This window comes from Lissotriton helveticus, chromosome 5_1, assembly GCF_964261635.1.
Source record: "Lissotriton helveticus chromosome 5_1, aLisHel1.1, whole genome shotgun sequence".
Lineage (NCBI taxonomy): Eukaryota > Metazoa > Chordata > Amphibia > Caudata > Salamandridae > Lissotriton > Lissotriton helveticus.
In genome coordinates, this window is record NC_136065.1 from 1,707,783,917 (window position 1) to 1,707,800,470 (window position 16,554).

Below are 16,554 nucleotides of genomic sequence, written 5' to 3' on the forward strand. Positions count from 1 at the left end.
GTTTAAAAGTTAGTCTAATGAACTTGTTGTGAAAAAAAAAAAGTTAGTCTAATGATAGTATTGTGTACTAGAAAGGAACCTTCCCTGTACAATACTAAACTTGACGAGAACACTTTTACACTAAAATGCAAATGTGTGTACGCTGGGCTGGCAGACTAACTGGCACCAGCGCTTGGGTAAGTGCAGGACAGTGCAACATCTCTGTAGATATGACCCTTTCCTACTCTCCCTGAATAATACAATACAACGCAGTAAGTTTGGCTACTGCTCCACATTGCGAGACATTTTAGTAAATATACCCCTCAGTGCCACTCTTATGCCTTTGCTCCCTGCCACATTCCATACTAGTGATAATGTAAAATGTGAATACAGCTTTTACATTCACAAAGTTTGCAGAAAATAACCAACTATTTGAGTACCAAAGGACAATTTAAGAACTATTTGGTGGAACTCAGCAACCTCCTTTAACCTCCTTACTAAAAAGTCTTTTATGTCCTTGAGAACATGAAAAAAGAAACTTGAACCATGCTCGTCTCTTTTCAGGCAGCTCTAGAATTTACAAGTTCTGAGATGCAGGAAACTTCTGCTTGGGGGATCTCTGGTTTACAATTCTGCTATTTTCGAGAGTGCCACGTATTTTGACTATGGCTTTGATCAAGGCTCCCTTCACTTCCTTGTTCCTCATACTATATATACATGGGTTACACATTGGTACCACAAATGTGTATAAAAGAGAGATCACCCTCTCCCTATCTGAGGTATAGCTAGAAATTGGACGCATGTAGTTAAATGTGATAGTTCCATAGTATATGATGACAACTGTAAGGTGGGAAGAGCATGTGGAGAACACCTTAGACTTTCCTTTCGAAGAACTGATTTTTATTATAGTGGAGATAATGTTAAAGTAGGAGCAAACGACTATCAGGAAGGAGAAAACTGCAAAGACAACTGAAGCAGCAAGCATCAACATTTCATTAATATGTGTATCCGCGCAGGACAACCTTAACATTGGCTGCACTTCACAAAAGAAATGCTTGATTTGTCTAGACATACAGAAAGGCAGTCGAAAAACAAGCATTGTGTGGAAAAAGGAGTTCACAAGACCAGAGACCCAACAGCTGGCAGTTAAAGCAACACATATCCTTTGATTCATTCGGACATGGTAGAACAGTGGTTGACAGATGGCAACATGGCGATCATAAGCCATGGCAGCGAGTAGAAGGCATTCAGTTGCCCCTAATGTCAATGAGAAATACATCTGCATGGCACAGCCCACAAATGAGATAGATGTATCCCCTGTTAATAAATTGAACAACATTTTTGGCACAATGGATGTGGTGTAAAAGATATCAATGAAGGATAGGTGACTGATGAAGAAGTACATTGGAGTGCGAAGATGAGAATCCAGTCTTTGAAGTAGGATCAGAAGGAGGTTCGCCACCACGGCCAGTAGGTACATGACAAGGAACAGAACGAAAAGCACCCAGTTTACCCAGGGAAGATCAGAAAACATCATGAGACGAAATGATGAATCCAAGGTATGATTTTTAAGCTCCATTTTCTTTCATCCGATATATCTGCAGGATAAAGCAGATGTGACTTCCTTGCTATATTAATTATAAAACGTATTCTAAAATTGGTTTAAATGCATAATCAGGCGCTATTCTTTGTGCAGGTATGGCACTGTAAAGGTTGTTTAGCTTTAAAGATAAACATGGCAATTTAAAATATCAAAAAAATATCAGACCACGACTACGATCTTGACCATCCCCCCAACAAGAATTGACATTCATTAGTATTCCTCAAAACTAAAGACGGCTCATTTGAGTCATAAACTTGGATATTCTTTATTCAGACATATTTCCCTAACAGAGTTGTTAGAAATTGGGTTGTTGGTTGATTTGGGTGCAAGCCCTGGTCAAACAGCAACCACAATCCTAGTCAGGGTAAGGTACAAGCAAACCCCACATTATGCTGTGCTCACCCTCTGGTAGACTGGCACAGAGCAGTCAGGCTTAACCTAGAGGCAGTGTGTAATGTATTTGTGAAACACTTCAAACAGTAAACAGTAAAAACACCACACAAATAGATCACACACCAGGTTAGAAAAATAAATCAGAATTTAATAAATAAAGTACCATCAAAACAACAAAAATCCAATTAGAAAACCGGATGTGTTCATTTTTTAAGTTTAAAGTGAAAAATAGCGCCAAAAAGCATAAAGCGTTATTGGGCATATCAGGTCGCTCTCGATAGGGACAAAATCACAAGGTCAGGCTGACTACAATGGAGCATGGGCTAGCTACAGGGATCCAGTTAGGCCCGCTGAACAGAGAACCTTAAATCTGGCCGAGGAGTATTGCGTGAGTCTGCTCAGAGATGTGTTGCTCAGTAAAGAAGTTCTGTCAGTTCCTCTGATAATCACCTTAGACCAACTTCTAAGGGTCCTGGATTGGAGTGGCACCACTTGGCAGAGTAGACTCACAGATAGCAGAGTTCAGGTGCAGATGCAAGTAGGTTGGAAGCCTATTGTGGCCCTGAGGCTTCAGATCAGTAGTTCAGCCAACTAGACCTTTGAGTCACTCTGAGTTCCGGGTGCAAGAGATGTGTGTCTAGTCTTTCTCACCAAAGCAAGAAATGTACTGAAGTGGTGGCGTCTAAGGATCAGTAATTATACCTAGTGTTGCTTTTTAAGTGGGGGAGACTTCAAAGACATGCCATTGACGTTTATAGATGTCCTTCCTTCTTGCACTGGCTTTAGACTCTCTACAGAGGGACTCAGCCTATTCTTGTGTAAATGAGGCTGTGCCCAGCTCCTCCCTCTCATCATGCCACAGATGCCCCAATGAGACACACCCACCCTCCCATTGTGTGTTGCTGTCTAGAAGGAATATGCAAAGCCAACTACACCTGGTCATTTGATTAGAGACAGCCTACATGCACTAAATGACTGAAGAAAGAAAATGCAGACTTTCTAAAAGTAAACCAAAAACATGTTCTAGCTATCTCAAAGATGAGTGATTCCAGCAGATCTGGATCCAGTTTATAAAAGAATTTTAACTATAACAAACTGGCAAGTTAGTCTGTGTGGGACCGAAGCCAAATATTTACTTCACCAGCAAGAAATTGGCAACCTATCAACCAAATTAGAATATGAAATGTCTGGAACTTGTGCTTAAATTAAAGATATGAGTGATACATGGGCTCTAGTGGCATCTTTCCAACATAACAGTGTTGGTTCTTCACAATTGTACAATAAAAACAGCGGCTACAGGTTAGACAAAAAAAGTATAAATTGTATTATTGGCATTTTAACCCATGTTTGTCAGGTCTACACTGGTCATTCACATGTGATTGGAGTAAACAGTAGCGTGCAGTTGCACGAAATAACGGCTTGGGGACAGGGATGTCACTTTGTTATCCGATACACCTTAGTGGCACAGAGCCTTTCACTCTTTACCCAGGAGTTATTAAAATAATAACAGGAAATGCATCTGTTGCATATACGTCCCTCGACCATAGTGGCCATTTCCCCAGTTTTGTTTCAATTATCCTACCTATGGAGAACCATGTTATGCGCCAGGCTCTCATGCATCTTGAACATTGCTGCTTAAATTCCTATGAGAGTTACCCCAAATGTTCAGAAAAAACTACTATGGGTGGTGGTAACAGTCCCCAGCCCTGGAATCCCAGGTTCTCTCTCACTTATACACGTGCTATGTGCAGGTAAAAATCATAATGAACTGTGCAAATACTAGTGTTCAAATAAAAAATTGATACATAGTCTTATCTTCCACTGTGCCGATTCCTCCTAGTGGCGAAGAAAAGGGGGAGGGGACCTTAACATATTCTTACAGGTATCAGTAGGTCCCTTCCTACCCTCCTGTGAAAAGATGGAAAAATACAAAAAGATTAAAACTTGATAATGGTAAAAACTTTTACACTTTACACTATGTAACACACTAGGCAAAGATAAATACAGTCTATTGCCATGAAACTCTAAACATATACTATGCCTAAAAATTGATGATGAATGTCAGAAAAGATGATCTCAATGCCCCCTACTTTTCATGCAAATGCATAATCAGTTCCTCATCCTGGTTATGACCCCACGGATTACTTGTCTGTAAGTCGATGATGTGCCATGATTCTCTTTTTCTGAGAAGGAGGGATCTGTCTCCACCCCTTTTGTTCAATTGAACTTGTTCAATGATGAAATATCTCAGCAAAGAGCTACTTGAGAGATGGTATTCCTCAAAATGGCGGCCCACTGGGTAGTGTCTGTCCTTGTTATTTATGGCCCTGAGGTGTTCGAGTACTCTTTTTTTTGCTGCAAAAGTCGTGCTCCCTATGTATTTCATCCTACATGGACATTCTAGCACATACATGACATGTGTGGTACTACAGGCCAAAAATTGGTTGATGCTTTTGATTGTGCTTGGTGTGTATATCTTTTCACCATGTGACTGAATCTGCAGGCCTTACAATGCCCAAGAGGAAAAAATCCTCGTAGACTATGTTGGGGTTCTCTGTATCTTGTGGTGATATCTCCTTTGACTAGAACGTCCTTGAGACTCCTCCCTTTTCTGTATGTTATCATGGGACGGTTGGACAGTTCCTGTCCAACAACTGGATCACTTTTTAACATGTTTCAGTTGTTGTTCAGGATTTTCAGGATTTTCGCTATTTGTTTGGATTCCCTGTTGTATGTAAAGATCACTCTTGTAATGTTTTCGGTTTTACTGGTTGTGTTTTTTTCCTGGAGAGTTTGATCTCTAGTGACTTGTTACACTTTTTTTCACTGATCTTTTAATTACCCATATGGGGTAGCCCTGTTCCCTGAATTTCTTCCTCATGATCTTAGACTCAGACTTAAATGCCTCGATGGTGCTACAGTTTCTTTTCGCTCTCAGAAGCTCCCCAAATGGGATACTCCATTTGATTACAGCATTGGCATGGGGTACGGGATGAATGGCAGAGCAGAGGTAAGAGATACATTGATAGAGGCATAGGATGAGAAACAGGGTAGTGTACAGGAGCAATAGAAAGAGGCTTGAGATGAGTCAGCGAGTTGAGCCAGAGGACACTCCGAGCGCAGGACAGGGGGAAAAATAGGGCAGGGCATTAGATTTGCAGAACCAGAAGAAAAGTACTACATAAGTAAAAGTAATAAATATATGGATCCAAAAGTAATATTATAGTTTTATATAGCGCTGACCAGACCTGAGGGTATCGGAGCGCTTTACAGCATTGTTTCAAGGTAAATAAGCATATTAGAAAATCGTCAGCAAAAAGAAAAGATCGTTCGATAGTCCAAGCGTGCTAAGGCTTATGGAAGCGGTGGACGAGTTCGGAGAAAGCCTTGTTGAATGCTAATTTCGGTTGACCTGGGAGGATCAGCAGACCAGGGGTCCCAGGTCTTCAAGGCGGAGTGGAAGAGTCCTGAGGTAGCCTTGTTGAATGCTGAGTGGAGGTGGACTGAGGATCGTGAGGCCGCTTAATCATGTGTAAGGATAGTCTTGAGGCGGACTGAGGAGGAAGAGAGCAGAGTCTAGTCAGATAACACCCGCCTCAGGGAAAGTGTGGCTATCCATTTGGGAGGGCGTGATTCAGCAGGAGGATTTTAAGGTGTTTTTTGAATTTTGTGAAGGAAGGGATAGTTCTGATGTCTGCTGGGATGGAGTTCCAAATTTTGGGTGCGGTTCCGGTAAATGATTTCGCAGCTGTTTTGTGTTTGCGTGTTTTCAAGGAAATAAGAAGGAGGGAGTTTGAGCTCCTGAGGTTTCTCGTCTGCCCGGCCCTCTTAAGTTTGGCGGCTAAATAGTCTGGTTTTCCAGTGTGGAGGGCTTTGTGCGTGAGGCATTCTGGAATTGGCTCACTGTTCAACTGGAAGCCATTTTAGTTCTCTTAGTGCTGGTGAAATGTGGTCGTATTTCTTGATTCCAGTGACCATTCTAGCTGCTGCATTGAGGGTTGTTCTGAGGGAAGCCAAGTTGGATTTTGAGGCACCAGTGAGGGTTGCGTTGCCGTAGTCGAGCCTGGATAACACCAGCGATTGTGTGGCTTGTTTGAGGTCTTTGGCAGGAATGAATAGTTTGATTTTGTATAGAAGCCTTAGGTTGAGGAAGGCAGTCTTTGCAGATTTTTTGATGTGGTTGGTCGTGTCCAGTTTGGGGTCTAGGGTGATTCCTAAGGATTTTACGGATTTGGCCAAGGTGAGGTTACCGTTTAGAGCGTCCAAAGCTTTAAGCCACTCTGCAAATTGTGGGTTCTCTTCTTTGTTAAAGATGAGGAGGATCTCCGTTTTTTCTTGGTTGAGTTTAAGGTGGTTTTGGGTTAGCCAGCCTTGAATTTCTTTCAGAGTGTTATTGAGTTTGAGGATGTCGTCTGGGGAGGAGGTTTCTAAATAGATCTGAGTGTCATCAGCGTACAGGTGGAAGGGGATATTTGCCTTTTTAAGAATGATGGTGAGGGGTTCCATGTATATGTTGAACAGTTGTGGTGAGAGCACTGAGCCTTGGGGAACACCTCTGCTGACAGGGTGGAGGTCGGAGGTAAAGTTCTTGATTTTTATCTTTTGCGAGCGGTTCTGGAGGAAAGAGGTGAATCATCGGAGGACCTTATCATCGGCAACCGCCCTTTCTTTAATGGCCTTGATGAGAAGTTGGTAGTCTCCTGTGTCAAAGGCTGCCTATAAGTCGAGGAGAATGAGAAGGCAGCTTTGGCCAGAGTCTAGTGACTAGTGGATGTCGTCTGTGATGTTGAGGATCGCTGTCTCGGTGCTGAAACCTTTTCTGAACCCCCATTGGTGGGGGTCAAGAAGGTTGATGTTGTCCATGTGTTGAGTTAGCTGTGAGAGGACGCATTTCTCCAGGATTTTGGATAGGAGGGGGAGATTGGAGACGGGTCTGAAGTTGTTCAGGTCCGTGCAATCAAGGTCTGTTTTTTTTAGTAGTGGTGTGACTTGGCCAACTTTGAGGCAATCAGGTATAGTGCCAGATTGGAGGGAGCTGTTGATGATTCTGCACCAGAAGGGAGCTATGGCGAGTTTGAGGTTTTTGGTTAGTTGGGTAGGTATAGGGTCTAGGAGTTGAGAGGCGGGTTTGGAGGTTGAGATTAGCTTGATAATCTCGGTTTCTGTGATGGGAGAGAAGGCCTTCCATGTAGTTGCGTTGTGAAGACAAGTGCTTTCTGTAGTACCTAGGGGAAGGCTTTCACTGTCGGGATCGCTGCTGGTGTCTAGCGAGTGTTTAATCTTAGTGATTTTTTCTTCACAGAGTTCCGTGGAGGCCTGGGTGAAGGTTGTTGTGGGCTTAGTGATTTGTAGCTTGATGATTTTAAAGAGTTCATTAGGTCTGTTTTTTGCATTGTCCAGGGCGGAGCAGAAGAAGTTGGCTTGGTACTGTTCCAGCCCAGTGGAAGCAGGCTGTGATATCTCCCCTGTTGAAAAAGCCTTCTTTGGACCCAGAATGTTCCAAGAACTATAGACCCATTTCCCTGCTGCCCTTTCCGGCCAAAATTGTTGAGCGTTTGGTCAGTGTAACCCTCTCCAAAGATCTGGAACAGCATCACTTATTAGAGGACGATCAATTTGACTTCTGCCCGGCTCATGGGACAGAAAAGTCTTGGTCACTGCCGTGGATGAGCTTCAAAGGCGTGCAGACAGGGGGCAGGCAGCGTTTTTGATTCTGCTTGACATGTCTTCCGCCTTTGATACGGTTAACCACAAGATCCTACTGGGCCGTTTAAGTGATGCTGGGGTGAGAGGTAGCGCTCTGATGTGGTTTTGGTCATTTTTGCGGGACAGACAGCAGGCGGTGTCCTTGCCCCCCTTTCAATCAGCGTTCTCTCTTGTCCCATATGGGGTGCCACAGGGATCAGCTATCAGCCCCATCCTTTTTAACTTATATCTAAGACCTCTGGCATCGCTCATTAAAGCCTATAACATAAAGATAAAAAACTACGCTGACGATACACAGATGATCCTCTCCTTTGAGGGAGAGGAATCGACACCTGTGGAGGTATTCCACAACTGTCTGCGGGATACGTCACGGTGGCTAAAAAACAATTCTCTTCAGTTTAATGCGGGGAAGACGTAGGTGCTTTTTAGCGCCGGGAATAAGATCTCCCGTCCATTTTCAGAGAATTTTTGGCCTCCTGAGACAGGGACTAAAGTGCGGCCAGCGGAATCAGTCCGTAACCTAGGGGTTATGCTTGATCAGAAGCTTAGCATGGAGACTCATGTTAAAAATACGACCGCCTGTTGTTTCTCTATTCTGTGGTCTCCGCGGAAGATCCTCCCACTTCTACCATTCCAGGCACATGCACAAGTGGCAATGTGTATGATCCTTAGTAGGTTGGGCTATTGTAATGCCCTACTACTGGAGTCCCCTGGCTTTTTGCTGGACAGACTCCAAAGAATGCAATCAACGGCCGCTAGGTTGGTCCTGGGGCTTCCTGGGAGAGCACACGGGCTGGCTGCTTTGGCGAAACTGCATTGGCTCCCTCTGAGACAGAGGGTACAATTTAAGGCCCCTTGTCTCGTTTTTAAGGCCCTCCATGGAATGGGCCCCCTCTCCCTGCAATCGAAATTTGCTTGGTATACACCAACCAGGCTGCTTCGTTCTTCAGAGGCTAGGCTGGTGAGGGTGCCTAGATTTAGAAAGGTTAGATCAGGGGGAAGATCCTTTGAGGTGGCCGCGGCCAACTTTGGAATCAGCTCCCGTGCGAGATAAGGCAAACCAGGGAGTTTCTCCCCTTTAGGAAAAAGATCAAAACCTGGTTGTTTCCCAAATAACTGTAACTTGCTCACTCCGGTTTGTCCTTCCTGACACTCTCCCGCTCTTTTGAGCCACCAGCGCCAGGATGCCTGCAAGGTGATAGTGCGCTTTACAAGTCAAATAAATAAAATAAATAAATAAAATAAATACATTTTTCATTGTGGATGGGTTTTTTGTAGCTTCTCCGAGCTGCTTTGAGTTGTTCGAGAGTGCTAGAGTAAGTGGAAGGTTTTTAGATACATGAAGGAAGGTAGCATATGTGGATCAAAGATGCATTAAATAAACTGGGTTTCAAGTGTATATATATATATATATATATGTATATATATATATTACCTACTGGCGGTCGCCAGTAGGTAGTTATAGTTAGGATTGTTATCCATAGGGAAACCGCAACATTCTATTGGGAATAACTTTGGCGCTGGTTGAGGAATCTGCATGAAATTTTCCTCAAATTTGCCTCGCGGCACTCCGCTCCTTCCCTGAAAGTTTGGGGGGCATTCATCAAGCGGGGGCCGAGATAAAAGGGGGGGTCCCAAAACATGTTTTCCCCATGTTAATTTCCATAGGGCGGTCGGACTCACTTTTAGCTCGAACGGCTGAATGGATTTTCACCAAACTTGGCAAAATTGTAGGGACTGCTAGCCCGATGTGTCTTTGCTATGTCTCAAGATATGTGCTCCAGAGGATTTTGAGTAATTTAGGTTCAAAAAAATATATATATCTATAGCTGCGCCCCGCTACGCGCACCGGGGAGCACTCCGGGCGCGCCACGCGACTTGTGCACGGAAAGCTGATTGGCTCTCGGGTGTCTGTAAACATTACAAACAGTCCGGAGCGGCCGCCATCTTGTGTCTCGGTAGGATCGAGACACAAGAGGTGGCAAAAACAAAGGGGGAAATAACCAAAAGGGGGCAGGGTAGACCCCTCCTGACCCCCTAGGTTTGATGTGGGGGCCATAAAAGGGTCCCGCGGGTGAAAAAAAAATTCTTTTTTTTTTCGATTTTCGCGTGGGGGAGCGCCCGGTACGCGTACCGGGAAGCGTACCGGGGAGCGTACTTTGGTGAAAAATAGTGAAAATAGTAGTGTAAAAAAATAATTTTGAGTGATTAGAGGTAGGGTAGCTCTGAAAAGAGCTTTTGAGTTCTGTGGCTGTTTTAGGTACCTACAAGTACGTCCCATACACACCCACACGCACACAACCCCACACCCCCACAGTCACACATACCTTACACACGCACACCTCCACCCACACCCAAACACCCCACACCGACACCTTACACATCCACACCCACACACACACACACACACACTCACACACAGATACCTCACAGACACACCCCACACATCCCACACACACACCACCCTCCCCCCCACACACACACACCTCACAGACACACCCACACATCCCACACATACACACACATTCTACACACATGCCCCCCATACCCACACCCCTCCCACACACACCACACACACCCACACCTCCACCTACACTCAAACACCCCACACACCCACACACACACCTTACACACCCACACCCACACCCACATACCCCACACACCTACACACACCTATACACCTCACCCCTCCAGACACACACACACCTCACAGACACACCCCACCATCCTCCACACACACCTCCCCCCCTACACATGGGGAAAACTCAGTGAAACAGTAAAATAATAATTTAAAGTGCTTAGAGGTAGGGTAGCTCTGAATAGAGTTGTTGTGTTGTGTGGGTGATTTAAGTACCAACATGTAGGTACCAATGCAGAGTCTTAAATTCAATGTACACCTTTTTTTCTGTAGATATCTTGCATGTTGTTCCAGAAGTTATTGTGGTATATGGAATCCATACCATAGTCTGTCAGGAAAGCAAAAACAGATCCTTTAAGTACTCCCTGGGAAGACCTAGGGGATCATGGGTAGTCTACCCTGCTCCCTTGTGATGTTTTAAAAGTGCACAGTATACTGTAAGTTTCACTTTATACTATAATATAAATATAAATCCTTTAAGTACTCCCTGAGAAGACCTAGGGGATCATGGGTAGTCTACCCTGCTCCCTTATGATGTTTTAAAATTACACAGTATACTGTAAGTTTCACTTTATACTATAATATAAACATAATCATTTTGTTAGTACTTCATGAATTAGATATAAAAATGAATAATGTCTCAAACAATTTTTTATTATTAAATAAAAATGTATTGGTTAGAATTTTCATAGTTCAATAAAACTTCCAGCATTAGATCATCTGGAATCTCCTCAAAAATGCATGTTTCTATATCTTGTAAACATTCAATAAAGTGTTGATCCAAAGACTGATCCATAAAATCTTCTTCAACAAAATCTTCGTTAAGAATCTCCTCATATGTAATCTCGAAGGAAAGATTGATGTTTTCTTGCTTCCCTTCCATTTTTTTGCTGTAAATTGCATAACAAATAACTATATCAGTAGAGTTAGGGCACTGTTGGGTTTAAGTTCAGACAGGTAGTTCTGATTTTTTAACAGTGAAGTTAACTTTGGGCAGTGTATGGTAACAGGCAGGAAGTAGAAATATAACAAAGTGCCTGTGAAGAAGCGTAAGTAAATTCATAATTATAGCAGAGAAGCCTAAGTCAATCCATAAATATAACAGAGTAGCCTATCTCTATGTATAACTATAGCAGAGGGACAGTAAATAACTATCAGAAAACGTTTTTACAAATTAACTTAAAGTGCCCCTTACAAATTATCAACTTACTTTACAGAGAGGTGAAGAAGAGAAAATGCGAGAATCCTTTCAAGATGTACCTCAAGTAGTTGTAGTCAAAATGGCAGTGTTTCCCTCTCATTTTTCATTTATATTCATGTACATAACCAATCAAATGTCAGGAAAAAAAAGTAGAAAATGAAAGTAACATTTTAATTGGTTGTAAATTCTAACACTTCAGATGTGTTTTTGTCATGTAATTTACCTCAGGATATTTAGACAATGCTACAGCTCAAATGGCTCAATGGAATTCTACCAAATTTGGGAAAATGGTAAGGATTGGTATGTAGTAGGGCCTATTCTATATTTGGTGAAAGTGGCTCCTGTGGTTTTTATGTAAATTAACTTTAAAAAAATTTTGGGAGCGCTTCCCGGTACGCGCCCCGGTACGCGTACCGGCAGCACTATGGGAGTCCTCCATCTTGTGTTTCGGAAGAATTGAGACACAAGATGGAGGACAAACAACGTTGGGAATGGGTAAAAGGGGGCACGGTAGACACTCCCTGACCCCCTTGGTTTTCTGAGGGGGGCTTAGGAGGCCCATATAGGCCCCCAATAATTTTTTTTTTCTAATTTTCGCGGGGGAGCGCCCGGTACGCGTACCGGGAAGCGTACCGGGGAGCGTACTTTAGTGAAAAACAGTGAAAAAAGTTAGAAAAAGATAATCATTTGGAGTGATCAGAGGTAGGGTAGCTCTGAAAAGAGCTTTTGGGTTCTGTGGCTGATTTAGGTACCTACAAGTAGGTTCCAATGCACAGTCTTATAATCAGGAGGAATATTCTATTCCCCTCATCTGAGAAGTGCACAGCATCTCCTCTGTAGATATCTTGCATGTTGTAACGCAAGTTGTTGTTGTATATTGAACCCATTCCATAGTCTCTCATGTAAGCAGAAACAGATTTATTCACATGTTTCCGTGCTTTCTCAAATTGTGGACAAAATTGGTTGGACCACTTCCATTTCTGTCTTTGGTATATATTGGAATATACCAAGGCAGTTTGAGGAAAAAGTGCCATCAATTGCTCAAAGGTGTCCTTTAAAAGCATTTCCAGACCTACCCCAGTCAAAGTGCCTAAGTCATTTCCACCACAGTGCAGAAATATGAGGTTAGGGTGTGGCGGATGCAAAAAGGTTTTCACCAATGGTATCAATTGATGACATCTCAATCCCCTTTGGCCAATCCATTTTATGTCTACATTTGGTAAGTCAAGGTTGTGAAAATTTCTGGTAGCTGCATACCTTTGAGCCCAGTGGATGTAGCTATGTCCAATAATCCATACCGAATACATGGTAAGAGGAGGTTCTGGTGCAGTCAGATAAAGGGTGGGAATGAAATGGCAGTTGGAACAGTATGAGTTTGGAAAAAAAAACTGTGGAGTTTCAGTGCTCTTCAATCACAAGCAATGATTGGTGGATTCAGATAGTTGAAAACTGGAAGTTAGGGTGCATGGTTCTGTTCTGTGAAAGAAGCAATTTGAATGGTTAAGAAAAAGTCATTTAAAGAAAGATTGCAGCGGATAAGCTGGTGTATTGAGAGGTCAAACATCCTTGCTTAGTTCATTTGCAACATTGTAGAATAAACTTTTAACCCTGAGAGCTTAGTGAGGAGGGAGTTGCTATGGTAACAGGTAGAAAAGGCTGAGGGGGGGAAGGGTGTTGGTTTGAAAATAGAGAGGGAAGAGTTTTGTTTGGTTATCATGTGCAGTATGTGTGTAGAATTAGAGGTTCTCTGTGCCATTCATGGTTGCAGTGCCTGGAGTACATACCTTTTGCTCTGCTAAAGAAATATTGGTGTGTGTGTCTGACACTGTTCTCAATCTCCTAAAGCATTTGTAAAGGTGAGTAATGATTCATTTAATATACATAGAGACTTGTATACTCTATTGAGAAGATTTGGAAGCAAATTGTGGTTTTTTAATGTTGCTTTGTGTCATGCTTTTTGATAATGCTTGGTAAAAAGTTTTTACTGCATAGAGGAATTGTATTTTGTAAAATTGTGAAGTTTGAGTAGTGACATGGAATGCTTGTACATAGGACCTGTGCTGTGTTTCTTAACCACTTGGCTGCTAAGGGGTGTGTGCGAGGTCCATTGACTTTCCATTGAAATCAATGGAAAGTCCATGACGAGTTACCCTTGTCATTAGCGCTGAAGGGGTTAAATATGATGTCAAAAACGATTTTGGGAAAAATGAATGGCTTTTACATTTTTTAGAAGGAATAAATAGTGTCTGCATGCTGAAAGAAAGAAATTTGACAATTTCAGAATGATGTTACCTGTGTTAACTCAGTGTAGGAAGCACATTGAGTTTCTTTGCATAGAGGAATTGTATTTTGTAAAATTGTGAAGTTTCAGTAGTGACATGGAATGCTTGTACATAGGACCTGTGCTGTGTTTCTTAAATGTGATGTCAAAAACGATTTTGGGGAAAATGAATGGCTTTTACATTTTTTAGAAGGAATAAAGAGTGTTTGCATGCTTAAAGACATAAATGTGCCCCTTTCACAATGATGTCACCTGTGTTACCTCAGATTAGGAAGTAGAATGTGCAGATGAGGTGAGGCATGTCCAGAGGTACAGAGGAGGTGAGGCCTTTGTTCAAGACTGTAGTGGGAGAGAGGGCTTTCCTGGGGAGCGAAGGTGGTGAGGCTTGTGTCTAAGAGTGCAGTGGACTAGGCTTCATGAAGCCTATCCCCGACTGCACTCTTAGACACAGGCGTCAATTTGACTCTTTACAATGATGTTACCTTTGTTAACTCAGTGTAGGAAGCATATTGAGTTTGTTTGCATAGAGGAATTGTATTTTGTAAAATAGTGAGGTTTCAGTAATGGCATGGAATGCTTGTACATAGGACCTGTGCTGTGTTTCTTAAATGTGATGTCAAAAACGATTTTGGGGAAAATGAATGGCTTTTACATTTTTGAGTAGGAATAAATAGTGTCTGCATGCTGAAAGAAAGAAATTTGACCTTTTCAGAATGATGTTACCTGTGTTAACTCAGTGTAGGAAGCACATTCAGTTTCTTTGCATAGAGGAATTGTATTTTGTAAAATTGTGAAGTTTTAGTAGTGACATGGAATGCTTGTACATAGGTGTTGTGCTGTGTTTCTTAAACGTGATGTCAAAAACGATTTTGGGGAAAATGAATGGCTTTTAGATTTTTGAGAAGGAATAAATAGTGTCTGCATGATTAAATAAATATATTTCAACCTTTCACAATAATGTCAACTGTGTTACCTCAGATTAGGAAGTAGATTGTGCAGTTGGGGTGAGGCATGTCCAGAGGGACAGAGGAGGTGAGGTCTGTGTTCAATACTGTAGTGGGAGAGAGGCCTTTCCTGGGGAGTATAGGTGGTGAGGCCTGTGTTTAACACTTGGATGCTAATGACAAGGGTAACTCGTCATGGAGTTCCCATTCATTTCAATGGAATTTACATTGACCCCATGAACATGCCATAGCATCCAAGTGGTTAAGAGTGCAGTGGACTAGACTTTATGAAGCCTATCCCACACTGCACTCTTAAACACAGGTCTCACCTTCTTTGTACCCGTGGACAGACCTCTCTTCCACTACACTCTTCAATACAGACCTCACCTCTCCTGCACCCCTAGACAATCCTCACCTCATCTGCAACCCTGAATAGACTTCAACTAATCTGTATCCTTAGACAGGACTCAGCTTATTTACACCCTTGGACATGCGTCACCTCATCTGCATCCAGTTACCATCCTTTATACTCAATACATTGAGGCCTGTCCAGAGGACACAGATGAGGTAAGGCTTGTCCAAGGGTGAGAGGAGGTCAGCCCTCTCCACTGTACTCATGGACACTGAATTCTTGTACATAGGACCTGCAGTGTGTGTCTAAAATGTTATTTAAAAAACGATTTTGGTGCAAATCAATGAGTTTTAGATTTTTGAGAAGGAATAAATAATGTCTGCATGATTAAATACATATATTTCATCCTTTCACAATAATGTCACCTGTGTTACTTCAGATTAGGAAGTAGATTGTGCAGATGAGGTGAGGCATGTCCAGAGGGACAGAGGAGGTGAGGTCTATGTTCAAGACTGTAGTGGGAGAGAGGCCTTTCCTGGGAAGCATAGGTGGTGAAGGCTGTGTGTAAGAGTGAAGTGGACTAGACTTCATGAAGCCTACCCCCTACTGCACTCTTAGACACAGGTCTCATCTTCTTTGTACCTGTGGACAGAACTGTCTTCCACTACACTCTTTAATACAGGCCTCACCTCTTCTGCACCCCTGGAGAATCCTCACCTGATCTGTAACCCTGAATAGACCGTTTGCTTTTTGTCATTGCTTTGTTGTTTGGTAATAGAGGTCTATAATGTGCTATTTTTTTCTTTAACACAGATTGAAATCAAGATTTCAAGAGTAAGGAAAGATGCCCTCAAGGCAAAGGAGAAGAAAACATGATAACCGCAAAAAAACAAAAACAGCAACGGAATTACAGTACTCTTCCACAACAAATACTTCAAAAAACAGGAACAAAGCTCCTGGTAAGACAACTAAGTCTTTCTTATGGAACATATGTAGATAAAAAAAAAATGTTGGACAGCATGTAGAAAAAGGGAATGAGAGAGTAAATTTGAAAAGGAAGGAGAGACCCTCAAAGAATCCTACAACTGGAGCAGGAGAGAATAATATATATAGGAATAGAAGGCAGAATCAGTTTAGAGACATTCGTAAACGAATGTTTCGCAATAGGGTGGTTTTAAATTTGTTAAAAAACATTAAGAAAGGTAAACAGAGAGCTGCTTTTTATAAGAAAAAGAAAAGTGTAGAGAAGATTGTTGATCAGGCTTTTGAAGGTAAGAAAAAAATATTAATTTTAATAATTAATAGAATTAGGACACTTAACAAGACAATTGATGTTTTCAAATCAATTAGTAGATGGTAAAGAGTAATTAATCGGACTAATTTTTGTAAAGTTTTTTCAGGAGAATGGATGCACAGTTCAAGTTGTGAGCCATTTTTTAATGAGGAGAGTTACTTCC

General features: G+C 42.2%; 1 protein-coding gene across 1 annotated transcript; it reads right to left on the bottom strand.

Moving 5' to 3' along the window:
- Window positions 1–556: 556 nt before the first annotated feature.
- LOC144752771 (olfactory receptor 5V1-like) lies at window positions 557–1,558 on the bottom strand. Its single transcript, XM_078640624.1, has one exon. The coding sequence runs from the start codon at window positions 1,556–1,558 to the stop codon at window positions 557–559; it is 1,002 nt and encodes a 333-aa protein (XP_078496750.1).
- Between the last annotated feature and the right edge of the window lie 14,996 nt (window positions 1,559–16,554).